At 46.4% G+C, this 17,019-nt stretch overlaps 1 protein-coding gene across 5 annotated transcripts; it reads left to right on the top strand.

The window, feature by feature from the left end:
* Positions 1-2,298: 2,298 nt before the first annotated feature.
* LOC142374680 (ankyrin repeat and SOCS box protein 2-like) lies at positions 2,299-16,600 on the top strand. 5 transcript variants are annotated; one of them, XM_075458432.1, is made up of 10 exons: positions 2,299-2,513; positions 2,920-3,239; positions 3,350-3,460; positions 3,675-3,844; positions 3,918-4,073; positions 5,842-6,087; positions 6,920-7,091; positions 7,535-8,117; positions 8,281-8,434; positions 14,412-16,600. In XM_075458432.1, the coding sequence occupies exons 2-10, from the start codon at positions 2,944-2,946 to the stop codon at positions 14,549-14,551; spliced, it is 2,028 nt and encodes a 675-aa protein (XP_075314547.1). In that variant the 5' UTR covers positions 2,299-2,513; positions 2,920-2,943; the 3' UTR covers positions 14,552-16,600. The 5 variants fall into 5 exon arrangements, with proteins under 5 accessions (XP_075314547.1, XP_075314546.1, XP_075314545.1 ...); XM_075458431.1 differs by having other exon boundaries at positions 2,300-2,483; XM_075458430.1 differs by having other exon boundaries at positions 2,490-2,621.
* Positions 16,601-17,019: the final 419 nt, after the last annotated feature.

Here is a 17,019-nt window from a genome sequence, read left to right as displayed (position 1 = left end):
TGTGGCCGAATCGATCAGTACTTTTTAAGAAGTCAATCGAGTAAGTCCAATGAAGTCCAGCGGCAGGTAGAAAACCACAGTCCGAAGGATATCAGTAACACAGCTACGGAGGGGGAGGAGGAGGTTCTAAGAAGGGATGTAGCTGATACTGAGGTGAAGAGAGTAGCAATTCAGTTTGTTCTAGAGGGGGAGAAAGTTAATAAGACGATAAGGAGACACGGCAGCTTGGAGGATGCTTGTGATTGGGAGATGCAGGTAGATTTAGGAAATAAGCTTGTTGTTCCCCAGGAGATAGCCTCTAAAGATCTAAGGCCTGATATAGTCTTGTGGTCTAGGAGTAGAATGAGAGTCTATTTCATAGAGCTGACTGTTCCTTGGGAGGAATTAGTAGCAGAAGCATATGAAAGGAAAAAGCTTAGGTATGTGGAGTTGGGGACAGAAGCAGAGCAGCGAGGATGGAAGGTTAGAATCTGTCCAGTGGAAGTAGGATGTAGAGGATTTGTTGCAAAGTCTGTTGTCTCATTGTTGAGGGAGCTGGGTCCAAGTGGACAGAGTGTGAGGAAAATAGTGAAGGAAGTGTCAGATGAGGCAGTAAAGTCCAGCCAGTGGATTCTGATTAGAAGAAGCAATAGCAGCTGGGGGCCCAGCAGGGGGAGCACTTAGGGTAAACAGACTTTTGGAAAAAGCAAAGAAGAAGTTCAGGATATTTAAGTGAAGGGTGTGGCCCATGTGAGCCTTTTGAAACCAGGCGGCCATTTTAGGTGAGTTGGCCTGTATGGCTTTGTTTCTGCTGCCATTTTTAGTGACTGTAGGACTGTTTCGGTGAGTTTGTCTGCTGAATCTGAGAGTGTGTCTTGTCCTGCCTCCACCTCTGCCCCCCTCTATACTTTCATTACCCCCTACCCAAACCAGGGTTTGAATCCCATTCCTACTTATCTTTATCTCTTCTATTTCTACCCCCTTCCCGAACCAGGGTTTGAATCCCATTCCTACTTATCTTTATCTCTTCTATTTCTACCCCCTACCCGAACCAGGGTTTGAATCCCATTCCTACTTATCTTTACCTCTTCTATTTCTACCCCCTACCTGAACCAGGGTTTGAATCCCATTCCTACTTATCTTTACCTCTTCTATTTCTACCCGCTACCCGAACCAGGGTTTGAATCCCCACCCCGCTGTGACTGGTGTGCAGTTGGTGAGAGGCTGAGGTAGCTTCTGGCTGTGGAAAAAAAAAGATGGTTGTTGTGGTGTGAGGAGCAGTGTTGGCTGGCATTAGGGGTGTGACTCTGGGACGTCAGTGATCACTCTCTAGCCTCCTGGAGGTGTCGTGGGCCCAACTAGATGAAACACTGATGAAAGGAGTTTCCCACCTGATGACCCCAATGACATGTTGGTCAGCACTGCTCACTGATATATATTATAGGGAATTATTCACTGAGTCTGGTCCATTTTCTTTTTTTAGCACAAGTTCTTTGTGTTTACCTTAAAATTGACCTTAAATTAAAATTGTCATGTTCAGGCCCTAAATTGGACCCACAATGCAGACAATTCATTTTGTCCACACGATAGCAGGGGGACCAGGAACAAAGGGGACTGCCAGCAGGAGCTAAAAAAGGGTATTCCAGGTTCCAGGGCTGTTTTGAGGTTTGCCTGAGGGTTCGAGGTGAAGATGGTTCCTGAAGCCGCATAGCAGAACTGAGCAAAAACAGAGTTCAGTGTTTTCAGGTAAAGGTGCTAGAGGTTCAGTACGTAGAAGGACGCTGACGATGTGGCAACAAGGGGAGGAGTGAGCCAGTCTTTTATCTTGAGTACCAGATGGTCGATGGACTGCAGGTGTGAGTGACTCCAACCTCCAACCTCCAGACCCGCTGACAGAAAGACAAGACAAAACACACCCACAAAGGGAAAAAGGGAGACACACTAGGATCCTGACATTTATGCTTTCTTTACTCTTAGGATACATAGTTTGGGACTGATGTATGAATGACTTTGGCCTTAAATGTGAATGTTGGTCGTACCAACCAACACAATCGGACCTGGATGGCACCAAAACATGCCAATCACCTGGCAGTGTCCTGTCCTGTTGCTTTACCTAAACAACTCTTTGATTAGTCTTGTTGTTGACATTTTCCTTTTTTATGTTCCATCCAGACTGTAAGACACGTGCACTAACCACAGACATCTAAAAGTGTTAAATACGGACACGTGGAACTGTCTGAAATGTAAACATTGCATGTGTTTGTGGTTTGACGGGCTGTTGAGTCACTGTGATTCAGCTGTTTTCCTGCAGCTTTGGGTGACTCCAACTGAAACATTAGAGTCAGTAAACAGGTCAGCTGGCCAAAAAGCTCACACTGCAGGGCCTTAAAATAAACCTTAAAGAACCTCCTCCCCCACTGGGGCACCAATTCCAGGCTGGGGCAGATAAACTGAGCCACAGACAAAGGAAACACTTGAATAATCTCTGGATTTCAGAGGCAGAGGTGAGCAGCTTCATCTGCAGCAGCTGTGAGGTCTTCGCTTTAAAGTTGGACCGTCGTTTGTCTCTGACTGATTTTGGAGCTTTTAGAATCATTTATGCCATTTGTGTTGGTGACTGAAGGCTGACGCACAAAGAATTGGTATGCTGTGGAGTTCATGAAGGCACTACTTTCAGATACAGCTCTGTCTTTTTCCTGATGGTGTGGATGTTTACTTCCTGTTCTTTGCTGTTTGTTGATGAGGATGTCTTCGTCTTCCAGAAAAAGACAAATGTCACACCTGAAAGTGTAGTGGATCATGTAGTAAAATGAAATAAATCACTACATTTATAACAGCTATTCACAGAATGACATTACAACTCAAATTATTTTGTTATCTTGGAAAGAATTGTGACGTAGGCTCATGAAGTGTCTGAGTTTTGCTTCTTGTTTGTTTCAGACTGTTGAGCCTCTCTGCTCGGTCATGGCGGCAGCCAGCATCTCCCGCTCAGCAGCTCCTGATGCAGCCTTGGAGGATTATTCTATCTACAGCAATCTGAGCGATGACCAGCTGCTGCAACTAGCCATTGAGCGCAGTCTAACCGAGACACACTGCAGTCTAACCGAAACAACCCCACAGCCTTCTGAGAGTCCCAGCAGACCAAACTCTTTAGCTCAAACCACCAACCCGCCTGGCTGCAGCTCCCATAATCCACCGGATTACCAGACCACTGCACACTACAGCTCTCCAAACCCACCGGAGGCAAAGCCTCCTGATCTGTACGTAACCTCAGTTTTTATTTTCATAATTCCTGAAACCGAGCGGCTTTCCTTCATAACAATTTAACCGGTCTGTCTGCTCTCATTGGCTGTGTTCTTGGTGCCGACAGGAAGACATTTGATGGGACGGTCAGCCGGTTCATGACGGGTTCTGGGAAGAGGATGGTGGCATACCGTAGAGCTGATGGCAGTCTGGTCCACATCGCCCCAGAACCTGAAGAGTGAGTTCTGTTGGTGGAACCACCTGACTCACCTGTGCAGGTGTACAGAGATGATTTCAGGGGTTCTGTTGGGACAGGTGTACAGCTTTGTCTATGATTCAGGTGTGCAGTTTTACAGGTGAGACAGGAGAACCACCTGAGGCAGGTGAAGCAGCTGAGACAGGTAAACCAGGTGAGACAGGTGTACAGTGCCTGACAGGTTCTGTCCCCACAGGGAGGAGGAACCTCTGTTCAAAGCCATCCGTGAGGGTGATGTAGGGCGAGTGAAAGAGCTGGTGATGCGTCCAGGAACAAACCTGATGCTGCCCAGTAAACCGGGCTGGCTGGCGGTCCACCAGGCCGCCTGGTTTGGCGAGGACACCTGTCTGCGAATGCTCTTGTCAGGTGAGTTCACACATTCAGACAGCGACACCAGGATGTTATAAAGATGATGCTATGTGTCCGTTTGTGTGAGCAGCTCAGCCTGGGATGATCAACAAGAGGACGGTATGTGGCGAGACGCCGCTGCTGGTCGCCACCAGCAACGACCATCTGGGATGTGTTCAGGTGCTGCTGGAAAATGGAGCTAAGCCAGACATTGCAAACTATGATAAAGAGACTCCACTCTACAAAGGTAAGTAGACGGTGATACGTGTCCCTGCTTCAGATCGCCTGAGAGTTAAACTGTGTCCAGGAATCCATTTAGAAGATCACACTTTTTCTTCTCATCCAAGAGATTTATTTCATTCTTTAGATTAGCTCTTGGTAAACTACAGGCGAGCTTTATGGCTCTTAATTCTTCCTGGTTAGTTTTTATAATACCACTTGATTAATGGACCAGTAACTGAACAGTTGGAAGGGTTGGACTGCTCATTAGGTGTTTTGTGTGCGAGAGAATTACATTTTACCAGCATGAATTACTGTGATACACCAAAGCAAAGCTACAGAATCCTAACGTGACCTCTCTAATGAAGGGATTCCTGCAGTTTTCTGGGCAGCAGTGTTGGGAGTAACAGTGTTTAAGTATAACGGTGTTACTAACAGCGTTATTTTTCCAGTAACGGAGTAATCTAATTAATTACTTTCCCCATCGTTACAACGCCGTTATCGTTACTGAGAATATAAAGTGGCACGTTACTACACTTTGGTTGTAGGCTTTCGGCTAAACATCAGTTGCATGCTGCCTGGAGAGAGCAGGGGTGGGGATGATGACACTGTTGCAAATTCGATGATGATTGGCTGGGTGTCTCACTGCATGCGCTAAACACACACAAGACAGCGGCGACAAGCCAGGGAAGTTCACAGGTAGCGTTCTCTAACTGGAATTACTGGCACTACTTCTCACCCGTGGAGATAAAAGGCAATGATGTGTATGTAACATGCACGCTATGCCCAGGGAAAAAAACTCTATCCACATCTGCCTCAAGTAACTCAAATCTAATGAAGCACCTTACATCAACCCATGCAAATATGAAGCACTTGTTGCTTCTGCAGCTGCTAACCCAAGCCCAAGCCCAAATGCAGCTAGCTAACCCAACCCCAGGCCCAAATGCAGCTAGCTAACCCAACCCCAGGCCCAAATGCAGCTGCTAACCCAACCCCAGGCCCAAATGCAGCTAGCTAACATTACATTACATTACATTACGGTCATTTTGCAGACGCTTTTAACCAAAGCGACTTACAATAAGTGCGTTCAACATCGGTAGGCTAGCTAACCCAACCCCAAGCCCAAATGCAGCTGCTAACCCAACCCCAAGCCCAAATGCAGCTAGCTAACCCAACCCCAAGCCCAAATGCAACTAGCTAACCCAAGCCCAAGCCCAAATGCAGCTAGCTAACCCAAGCCCAGGCCCAAATGCAGCTTGCTAACCCAACCCCAAGCCCAAATGCAGCTAGCGTGAGCCCCAGCGAAGGAGACGGAGCCACTCGAAAACAAACAACACTCGATTTTTCGGGTCAGAATTTATTTATTCATTTATTATCATATGGCAGGCTGCAATCTATTGAGTTCAAATAAATACCGAATGTTCTAAATGACTGTATTTAGTGTTTTTATATCTTCTATATAGGGAGTATAGGGAAATATTCACTGAGTCTGGTCCATTTATTTATTTATTTTCCTTTAGCACAAGTTTCTTGTGTTTACCTTGAATGAATTCAATCAGTTAATATAAACATATTTGATGTTAAAGATGTTATGGAACACAACAGCGTTATAATACACAAAAAACAATGCCACAGTTACTTTGCTGAGTAACTAATTACTTTTACAATGTGGTAACTGAGTTACTAACTCAATTACTTTTTGGGAACAGTAACTATTAACTATAACTAATTACTTTTTAAAAGTAACTTGACCAACACTGGTGGGCAGTTACTTTTTGGCTTTTGTTATTCTGCAGCCAGCGAAAAGAACAACGCTGCCATCGTGGCGGAGCTGCTGAATCACGGAGCAGAGGTGAATATCCACTGCATTCTGGGATGGACGGCTCTGCAGCAAGCTGTGCTCCAAAACAACGTGGAGATATGTGAGATGCTGCTGAAGGCTGGAGCCAAACACAGCCTCCGCAATGTGTACGGCATCAGCCCGCTGTTCACAGCCGCGCAGTACGGGAAACTGGCCACCCTGCGCTTCCTCATTAAACATGGTACCTGAAGAACTTCCTGAACTCTTTAATGCTACTGCTAATTACTTCTGCTGTTAACTAGTCAGTCCATTATAAACTAAGAATGACATGGTTTACAAACACTTCTATCGTTAAGTAAAAAAATTTGGACTAAACTGAAAAAGACCAGCCCAAGGACCCACAGTCTCAAGCCCCTCCCTCCCACCCTCTTTTTGGGATGTCTGGGATCCATCCCTAGAAGGAGGAGATCCCCCGTCGCTCCCCCTGCTGCGTAGCCGGATGTCTGGCCTCCCGCCTGATCGGCTCCGGTTTTGAGCCCCTCCCTCCCAACCGCTTTTTTGGGTTGTCTGGAATCCATCCCTTGAGGGGGGGGGGGGGGGGGGGGGGGGCTCTGTCACGTCCATGGGGTTTTCCCCATGTTTTTGGTTTGATGTTTTATAATTTTTTAGGTTGTTTCATGACTTGGTTTTTGAGTTCATGTTTAGTTTTTGTTTTGCCATTGTGTTTCCCTCAAAATGTCATCTCAGGGCACTCAAAAGAAACAGCCCAATTCAAGCCAATTAGAATCCAATTCATTGTATTACAATCAAATCCAATTAATTATATTCCAAATAAGTCTAATTCATACAGAGTTAATTTTAAAAATGTTTCCAAGCTAAGGTAACCAACAGATTACACTGAAACTTCTCTTTGATGCAATCCCCTGTCCTGATCGTGCACAAGGCGACTGTGGAGAAAAAAAAATCCCTTTTAACAGGAAGAAACCTCCATCAGAACCAGGAAGGGTGGCCAAGGTCCTTGAGACCTGACCCCTGAGTACTGATCCCATTTTCTCATCCTGGCCCTCCTGCAGGTGCAGACATTAACACTCAGGCAGATGATGGGGCCACAGCTCTGTATGAAGCTGCTAAAAGTGGACATGAAGAGGTTGTTGAGCTGCTCCTGTCCCAGAAAGCGGATGCTAACAAGCCTGGTAGGACAGGACTGTTACCGCTTCACATCGCTGCCCAGAGAAGCAGTGACATGTGGGTACACTGTGTTTTATAAGGTTCAAACCAATACACAATGTAACATTAACATTCAGATGTGACGGAGATGTGGAGCCCCACAAGGCTCCATCTTAGGGCCACTCTTGGTCATTACCTCCAACCTAAATAACTATTTTACCGTTATATTGACATTATATTTATGTTATATTTATATTTATATAACTGAACTTGACCTGACCTACTGAGATAGAAACCTGGGTTAACTCAGAGATAGTATAACCGCCATGGTGTGATCTGATAGTAAGTGTCTTAGACCAGATACCAGAAGAAACTCTGGACATCTTGAACCTGCTTTGTAGCACAGAGCTCAGGATAAAAGAAGGACTGAGATTAAAAGATGAAGGAAATAATGCTTAATCAGGATTAAGTTACAATATATAGAATATGAATTCTTGTCCTGAGCTGCATCTTGTTTCCAGAATTGTGTCCATGTTGATCCCAGCCACCAGTAAGACCAGAGTCCGGCGGACTGGTATCAGTCCACTGCACCTGGCAGCAGAGCGTAACCATGACGACATGTTGGAGATGCTGATTGAGGCGGGATTTGATGTCAATGCTCAGCTATCAGAAGACCGGTCGAGGCTTTATGCAGACCGCCGCAGCACCATACTCTACTTCTCTGTCATCAACAACAACATCGATGCGGTGCGCCTGTTGCTGGCTGCTGGCGCCGACCCAAACCTGGACGTATTCAGGCCACTGATGGTTGCTGCGAGGCACGGCTGCATTCAGACCATCACCCTGCTGGTTGAGCATGGCGCCAACATCAATGCTGCCGTTCCCACTCACCCCACTACCTTCCCTGCCGTCTATATGTTCTCCATGAAATACCTTCCTATGTTCAAGTTCCTGCTGGACCACGGAGGCGACGCTCGCTCCTGCTTTGACTGCGTGTACGGCAGCCAGCCTCATCCACCAATCAAAACCCCCCGAACAGACAGGAGCGGGCTGCGTGAAACCGAACAAATGGCTCTTGAGACGGGGCTGAGAAGAGGTGTTCAGGTGAGTTTAACTTTTCCAAACACATTTATATGGGTGGGACTTATGCCAGAGATAAGAGCTCGAAGGTAAAAGTTGTGAAGTTACCCTGAAATCAGCCCATAAGTTTAAAACCAGGCCTTCAGAGTAAAGCTGTTTGATTGGTGTTTGATTGATTGACTGACAGTTCTGTGAGATGATATCCGTCTCGAGTATCTCTCGGTGGGCGGGGCCGATCATTGACGTCCTACTGGACTATGTTGGTCACGTGACTCTCTGCTCCAGACTGATGGAACACCTGGACAGTTACTCTGAATGGAGCACCATCAAGGAAAAAGCAGGTGAGTCACTGACTGAGAAATGTTACTGGTCTGTTTTGTGTGCTCAGTTCAGTTCAGTTCAATGCATAAACTGTCACTGCACAATGGACAAATAAATAACTGGAAAAAAGACTAAGCTAAGTATAAATCTACGTAAGTATAGACCTTAAAATACGAATATTGAATTGCACCATTGGTCAAATCATATTGAATTATTGTGGTGGACAGTCAACTTCTGTAAAAACTGTTGTTCAATCTGAAAGTGTGGGTCTTTATAGACTGGTAGTGCCTCCTAGAACGTTATAGTGAAAGGTAGTGTCCAGGAGGGGAGCGGTCTCTCATGTTTTTGTCTCAGCAGAGGGACTGTATTCTATAAAAGTCCTCTTGTGTTGGTCACCTATAGTACCAATGGCCAATCCCAGTACTGCCGTCTGCTAATTCTATGATGGGGTTTCCTCGCTGGATCGATGTATAGTCATAAGTGTAAAAGAAAAACAGGGGAGGACTCAACACACAACCTTTTGGAGCACTGGTGTTTCAATGTCAGGGAGGACAAATGGTGAGTCCCCATCCTGAATATCTGAACTTAAGTCCGAAAGCTGCTGCTCACGTATGTTCCCAGGTGTTCTTAGAGGGACAGTTTGGTGCTCAGTGTGAGGCTGATGACATCCTCCATTATCCATTATCTTTCTGACAGCTTTCAAAATGGATAAAAAGATCAGCGCAGCCACGAAAACTAGTTTTTATTGGTGGTTATTCGTCCCTGTGCTGTGTTATTGGTCCCTGTGCTGTGTTATTGGTCCGTGTGCTGTGTTATTGGTCCCTGTGCTGTGTTATTGGTCCCTGTGCTGTGTTACTGGTCCCTGTGTTGTGTTATTGGTCCGTGTGCTGTGTTATTGGTCCCTGTGCTGTGTTATTGGTCCCTGTGCTGTGTTATTGGTCCCTGTGCTGTGTTATTGGTCCCTGTGCTGTGTAATTTGTCCGTTTGCTGTGTTATTGGTCGCCGTGCTGTGTTATTGGTCCGTGTGCTGTGTTATTGGTCCCTGTGTTGTGTTATTGGTCCCTGTGCTGTGTTATTGGTCCCTGTGCTGTGTTATTGGTCCCTGTGCTGTGTTATTGGTCCGCGTGCTGTGTTATTGGTCCCTGTGCTGTGTTATTGGTCCCTGTGCTGTGTTATTGGTCCGTGTGCTATGTTATTGGTCCCTGTGCTGTGTTATTGGTCCGTGGTCTGTGTTATTGGTCCCTGTGCTGTGTTATTGATCCGTGTGCTGTGTTATTGGTCCCTGTGCTGTGTTATTGGTCCGTGTGCTGTGTTATTGGTCCCTGTGCTGTGTTATTAGTCCGTGTGCTATGTTATTGGTCCCTGTGCTGTGTTGTTGGTCGCTGTGCTGTGTTATTGGTCCCTGTGCTGTGTTATTGGTCCCTGTGCTGTGTTATTGGTCCCTGTGCTGTGTTATTGGTCCCTGTGCTGTTATTGGTCGCCGTGCTGTGTTATTGGTCCGTGTGTTGTGTTATTGGTCCGTGTGCTGTGTTATTGGTCCGTGTGTTGTGTTATTGGTCCCTGTGCTGTGTTATTGGTCCCTGTGCTGTGTTACTGGTCCCTGTGCTGTGTTATTGGTCCGTGTGTTGTGTTATTGGTCCGTGTGTTGTGTTATTGGTCCCTGTGCTGTGTTATTGGTCCCTGTGCTGTTATTGGTCGCCGTGCTGTGTTATTGGTCCGTGTGCTGTGTTATTGGTCCCTGTGCTGTGTTATTGGTCCCTGTGCTGTTATTGGTCGCCGTGCTGTGTTATTGGTCCGTGTGTTGTGTTATTGGTCCGTGTGCTGTGTTATTGGTCCGTGTGTTGTGTTATTGGTCCCTGTGCTGTGTTATTGGTCCGTGTGCTATGTCATTGGTCCCTGTGCTGTGTTATTGGTCCCTGTGCTGTGTTACTGGTCCCTGTGTTGTGTTATTGGTCCGTGTGTTGTGTTATTGGTCCGTGTGCTGTGTTATTGGTCCCTGTGCTGTGTTATTGGTCCCTGTGCTGTGTTACTGGTCGCCGTGCTGTGTTATTGGTCCGTGTGTTGTGTTATTGGTCCGTGTGCTGTGTTATTGGTCCGTGTGTTGTGTTATTGGTCCCTGTGCTGTGTTATTGGTCCGTGTGCTATGTCATTGGTCCCTGTGTTGTGTTATTGGTCCCTGTGCTGTGTTATTGGTCCCTGTGCTGTGTTATTGGTCCGTGTGCTATGTTATTGGTCCCTGTGCTGTGTTACTGGTCCCTGTGCTGTGTTATTGGTCCCTGTGCTGTGTTATTGGTCCCTGTGTTGTGTTATTGGTCCGTGTGCTGTGTTATTGGTCCCTGTGCTGTGTTATTGGTCCCTGTGCTGTGTTATTGGTCCCTGTGCTGTGTTATTGGTCCCTGTGCTGTGTAATTTGTCCGTTTGCTGTGTTATTGGTCGCCGTGCTGTGTTATTGGTCCGTGTGCTGTGTTATTGGTCCCTGTGTTGTGTTATTGGTCCCTGTGCTGTGTTATTGGTCCCTGTGCTGTGTTATTGGTCCCTGTGCTGTGTTATTGGTCCGCGTGCTGTGTTATTGGTCCCTGTGCTGTGTTATTGGTCCCTGTGCTGTGTTATTGGTCCGTGTGCTATGTTATTGGTCCCTGTGCTGTGTTATTGGTCCGTGGTCTGTGTTATTGGTCCCTGTGCTGTGTTATTGATCCGTGTGCTGTGTTATTGGTCCCTGTGCTGTGTTATTGGTCCGTGTGCTGTGTTATTGGTCCCTGTGCTGTGTTATTAGTCCGTGTGCTATGTTATTGGTCCCTGTGCTGTGTTATTGGTCCCTGTGCTGTGTTATTGGTCCCTGTGCTGTGTTATTGGTCCCTGTGGTGTTATTGGTCGCCGTGCTGTGTTATTGGTCCGTGTGTTGTGTTATTGGTCCGTGTGCTGTGTTATTGGTCCGTGTGTTGTGTTATTGGTCCCTGTGCTGTGTTATTGGTCCCTGTGCTGTGTTACTGGTCCCTGTGCTGTGTTATTGGTCCGTGTGTTGTGTTATTGGTCCGTGTGTTGTGTTATTGGTCCCTGTGCTGTGTTATTGGTCCCTGTGCTGTTATTGGTCGCCGTGCTGTGTTATTGGTCCGTGTGCTGTGTTATTGGTCCCTGTGCTGTGTTATTGGTCCCTGTGCTGTTATTGGTCGCCGTGCTGTGTTATTGGTCCGTGTGTTGTGTTATTGGTCCGTGTGCTGTGTTATTGGTCCGTGTGTTGTGTTATTGGTCCCTGTGCTGTGTTATTGGTCCGTGTGCTATGTCATTGGTCCCTGTGCTGTGTTATTGGTCCCTGTGCTGTGTTACTGGTCCCTGTGTTGTGTTATTGGTCCGTGTGTTGTGTTATTGGTCCGTGTGCTGTGTTATTGGTCCCTGTGCTGTGTTATTGGTCCCTGTGCTGTGTTACTGGTCGCCGTGCTGTGTTATTGGTCCGTGTGTTGTGTTATTGGTCCGTGTGCTGTGTTATTGGTCCGTGTGTTGTGTTATTGGTCCCTGTGCTGTGTTATTGGTCCGTGTGCTATGTCATTGGTCCCTGTGTTGTGTTATTGGTCCCTGTGCTGTGTTATTGGTCCCTGTGCTGTGTTATTGGTCCGTGTGCTATGTTATTGGTCCCTGTGCTGTGTTACTGGTCCCTGTGCTGTGTTATTGGTCCGTGTGTTGTGTTATTGGTCCGTGTGCTGTGTTATTGGTCCGTGTGCTGTGTTATTGGTCCGTGTGTTGTGTTATTGGTCCGTGTGCTGTGTTATTGGTCCGTGTGTTGAGTTATTGGTCCCTGTGCTGTGTTATTGGTCCGTGTGTTGTGTTATTGGTCCCTGTGCTTTGTTATTGGTCCGTGTGCTGTGTTATTGGTCCGTGGTCTGTGTTATTGGTCCCTGTGCTGTGTTATTGGTCCGTGTGCTGTGTTATTGGTCCGTGTGCTGTGTTATTGGTCCCTGTGCTGTGTTATTGGTCCGTGGTCTGTGTTATTGGTCCCTGTGCTGTGTTATTGGTCTGTGTGCAGTGTTATTGGTCCCTGTGGTGTGTTATTGGTCCCTGTGCTGTGTTATTGGTCCCTGTGCTGTGTTATTGGTCCCTGTGCTGTGTTATTGGTCCGTGTGCTGTGTTATTAGTCCGTGTGCTGTGTTATTGGTCCCTGTGCTGTGTTATTGGTCCCTGTGCTGTGTTATTGGTCCCTGTGCTGTGTTATTGGTCCGTGTGTTGTGTTATTGGTCCCTGTGTTGTGTTATTGGTCCGTGTGCTGTGTTGGTCCCTGTGCTGTGTTATTGGTCCCGGTGCTGTGTTATTGGTCCCTGTGCTGTGTTATTGGTCCCTGTGCTGTGTTATTGGTCCGTGTGTTGTGTTATTGGTCCCTGTGTTGTGTTATTGGTCCGTGTGCTGTGTTATTGGTCCGTGTGTTGTGTTATTGGTCCGTGTGCTGTGTTATTGGTCCGTGTGTTGAGTTATTGGTCCCTGTGCTGTGTTATTGGTCGCTCTGCTGTGTTATTGGTCCGTGTGCTGTGTTATTGGTCCCTGTGCTGTGTTATTGGTCCGTGTGCTGTGTTATTGGTCCGTGTGTTGAGTTATTGGTCCCTGTGCTGTGTTATTGGTCCGTGTGTTGTGTTATTGGTCCCTGTGCTTTGTTATTGGTCCGTGTGCTGTGTTATTGGTCCGTGGTCTGTGTTATTGGTCCCTGTGCTGTGTTATTGGTCCGTGTGCTGTGTTATTGGTCCGTGTGCTGTGTTATTGGTCCCTGTGCTGTGTTATTGGTCCGTGGTCTGTGTTATTGGTCCCTGTGCTGTGTTATTGGTCTGTGTGCAGTGTTATTGGTCCCTGTGGTGTGTTATTGGTCCCTGTGCTGTGTTATTGGTCCCTGTGCTGTGTTATTGGTCCCTGTGCTGTGTTATTGGTCCGTGTGCTGTGTTATTAGTCCGTGTGCTGTGTTATTGGTCCCTGTGCTGTGTTATTGGTCCCGGTGCTGTGTTATTGGTCCCTGTGCTGTTATTGGTCGCTCTGCTGTGTTATTGGTCCGTGTGCTGTGTTATTGGTCCCTGTGCTGTGTTATTGGTCCGTGTGTTGTGTTATTGGTCCGTGTGCTGTGTTATTGGTCCCTGTGCTGTGTTATTGGTCCCTGTGCTGTGTTATTGGTCCCTGTGCTGTGTTATTGGTCCCTGTGCTGTGTTATTGGTCCGTGTGTTGTGTTATTGGTCCGTGTGTTGTGTTATTGGTCCGTGTGCTGTGTTATTGGTCCGTGTGCTGTGTTATTGGTCCCTGTGCTGTGTTATTGGTCCCTGTGCTGTGTTATTGGTCCCTGTGCTGTGTTATTGGTCCCTGTGCTGTGTTATTGGTCCGTGTGCTGTGTTATTGGTCCCTGTGCTGTGTTATTGGTCGCTGTGCTGTGTTATTGGTCCCTGTGCTGTGTTATTTGTCCCTGTGCTGTGTTATTGGTCCGTGTGTTGTGTTATTGGTCCGTGTGCTATGTTATTGGTCCCTGTGCTGTGTTATTGGTCCCTGTGCTGTGTAATTTGTCCGTTTGCTGTGTTATTGGTCCGCGTGCTGTGTTATTGGTCCGCGTGCTGTGTTATTGGTCCCTGTGCTGTGTTATTGGTCCCTGTGTTGTGTTATTGGTCCGTGTGCTGTGTTATTGGTCCCTGTGCTGTGTTATTGGTCCGTGGTCTCTGTTATTGGTCCCTGTGCTGTGTTATTGGTCCGTGTTGTTTGGAGTTCATCCCATAGTTCTGCTGCTATAGGCCCAGCCTGCTGGGGGAGCTCCCATGATGCACCTCTCCATGTACATGTGACATAATTGTTTTCATTAACTTGTTTCTCTCTCTCAGCTGGTCTGGTGTTCTGGTGCTTGTTGTCCCCTCTTTCCTGTCCTCTCAGCCCCCAGCAGGTGGAGGCAGATGGACGCCCTTCCTGGTTCTGGTTCTGATGGCGGTTTCTTCCTGTTCAAAGGGAGTTTTTTCTCTCCACAGTCTCATCTGTCCCTTTCTGTTGCAGCTCCTCCTCGGCCTCTGATGCATCTCTGTAGACTTCAGATTCTCCAGCTGGTTGGACGTCGACAGTTGAAGAGGTTACCGCTGCCTGGAGGTCTGATCCGCTTCCTTCAACATCTGGAGATGTCTCTGGACGACTGCTGACAATATTCGTGCTTATTTCTGAGCTGATGCAGAGACAGAGTCTGGTTGTGAATCAGCAGCAGACAAAGCTGCTCCTGATGGGTGTACTATGAAGCCAGATCAGTCTCATTGAGTCCTGTTGAACCGAGAGTCACAAAGTTGTCTCTGTTTTAACCAACTGGACCACCATCCTAACTCATGCTGACCTGGTCACCACGGTAACTGCTGCTGAGCTCATGTTTCTGTTTAGAGTTTCAGATTAAATGTTCTGAAACAGATGCCTCTGTTCCCTGGTTCTGGTCCTGATGATCTCCCAGACAGCAAACTCAGACAGTTAAATGTTGAAAGTTGATGTCTGACTCTGGAACATTTAAAAAGTTTCATTTATGTTGAGCAGACGTTAGATCGATCAATAACTGACGGGAAATCAGTCATTCAGTATTCCAGCTTTAGATGTTGTTCAAATGTTGGCGTTTCAATCTCCAAAATAATCCCAACACAATGTTGATTCAGAGTTTAATCTGTTAAATCTCTGAGTCACTCTGGATGTTAATCTGAACTCAGCATCAGCCTTTTGGACAAGAACCGGAACACGTTAAATATCCAAACCTGCTGACCCCCCAAAGAAGCTGCAGTTTCTCCCGCTGACATCTGATCTAACACTGATCAGAACCTTCATCAGTCTGGGCCTGTATATCACATAATATTCCATCAATAACATTTCTCTCTGATATGATGGATGAATGAGGTGATTTTTTTCCTTATTATGAGACAGTCGGAGCTAAATGTTCTGATTGGTTCCAAAGTCTCAGAGCTTTCTGAAAGAAACCCAAGGCAGGTATTACCTGCTGTGTCCAGCTGTCAGGATCAAGCTGCCCAGCTCAGTTTATCCTGGAGGGGAATCATGTGATGTGTAAAATGAGCATTTCATCTGAGCGCTCAGGGTTAAAGATCAGAAAGGCTGGTGCAGAACCTGTCATCTCTGAGGTTCTGGCTGTATTGAGCTTGCTTCGTTGTACACCCCTCTGCTGGTTAACTTCCATGAACTGATTTCAGTGTTAGTTTGGTTGTGGTGTGTAGCTTTCATGTTTCATCTGTTCAGTTTGAGAATTAAAGCAAACGATATCTGATCATTAACGTTTGCAGTGCTAAAGAGAAAGATGATGACAGACTGATTATTGGTAACTTTAATGATCAGTAGCGTCTGTATTCTGTGATGTCACAGCTGTGTTTTAATAAGACATTAATCATCGGGTTGTTGTCATGGCAACCAAACAGATAATGTCACTTCCTGTGCCAATAAAGAGTTTTTACTGCAGTCGTCGGACACATTAATGACCACCAGCAGACACTGATCATCAGTCTGAGGTCAATGACCTCACATTGGTGATGATGTCATCACCTCTGAGTGCTGCAGCTTCAAACTGATGAGTGAATAAACTTCTTCCAACAGATCAAAAATGGCGTTTTGTTCTGCTTCGCTCTGGATGTGATGATAAGTTGGATCGTGCATTGAAGAAGCTCCATCAGAGCATGTTTCTGAGGATCTTTAAAGAAGACGTTTAAATTTCCTGTCAGAGACATTGCGCCTCATGCAACAACCGTCCGTACGCACAGATTTGTTCTTAAGTCGTGCGTACGAGTGATTTAACAGAATGTGCGCGTTCACCAATCTGTTCGTATTTTACGTTTTCTTTCAGGTACGAACAGAATTTACGAGTGATCCAGACCTGTCCGTAAAATGCCTCCTAAAGAGTCCGCTGTTATTCCAATCAAGCTTGCTTGACTGATGGATTGTACATTACTTTAAAGCAATCATAAATAAATATATACTTTATATCCCATAATTATGCTGACATTATTCTGTTTGACAGATTCTGTCATGTTCCACTGAAATAAATGAAGCAGTTTTATTCTAAAATGTTTTGGACGTTTCACCTCATCAGATCCTGTTTATACCAACATTAAACCAACAACTCCACCCGATACCATGATCCGGCTATCCAGAACATAAAATACAGAAGGTGTGATGAACAACTGCAGCGAAATAAAATAAAAGATTCAAACAAACCAGAGTGATTTTTTTCTCTGTATGGAGACAGGTCTGTCAGAGTGATCAATAGAGGTGATCAGTTACTATTAGTATTGAGTCTTATTGGGATTTAAAGCCGTTTCTTGTTCTTATAACCTTCCTCCTTTCATTAAAATGTTCCTGCAGCAGCTTCTCTGTCCTGATTGGTCTGTCCTCAGGTGTGGTCTGACACACTTTGCCATGATTGGCCCGTTTCTTCAGGCTCAAGTCATGATTGATGGAGGCTGGTCTCAGATCAGCTTTAAACCCTCCAACATCCACAGAGCTGAGAATCCCAAGCTGCTATTCTTCCTCTCCTCCTTACCTCTATCCTGGTTTGTCTGGAACTTCAGATCCAGACCAGGCGGCGAGTCCTCCGTGGCTGAAGCAGAACTCTAAACTCTGGACTCTGGTCAGA

The sequence above is a fragment of the Odontesthes bonariensis genome, chromosome 24, assembly GCF_027942865.1.
Source record: "Odontesthes bonariensis isolate fOdoBon6 chromosome 24, fOdoBon6.hap1, whole genome shotgun sequence".
NCBI classification, from domain to species: domain Eukaryota; kingdom Metazoa; phylum Chordata; class Actinopteri; order Atheriniformes; family Atherinopsidae; genus Odontesthes; species Odontesthes bonariensis.
The sequence above is the reverse complement of the archived record's forward strand: the minus strand, read 5'-3'. Positions and strand labels throughout refer to the sequence as shown.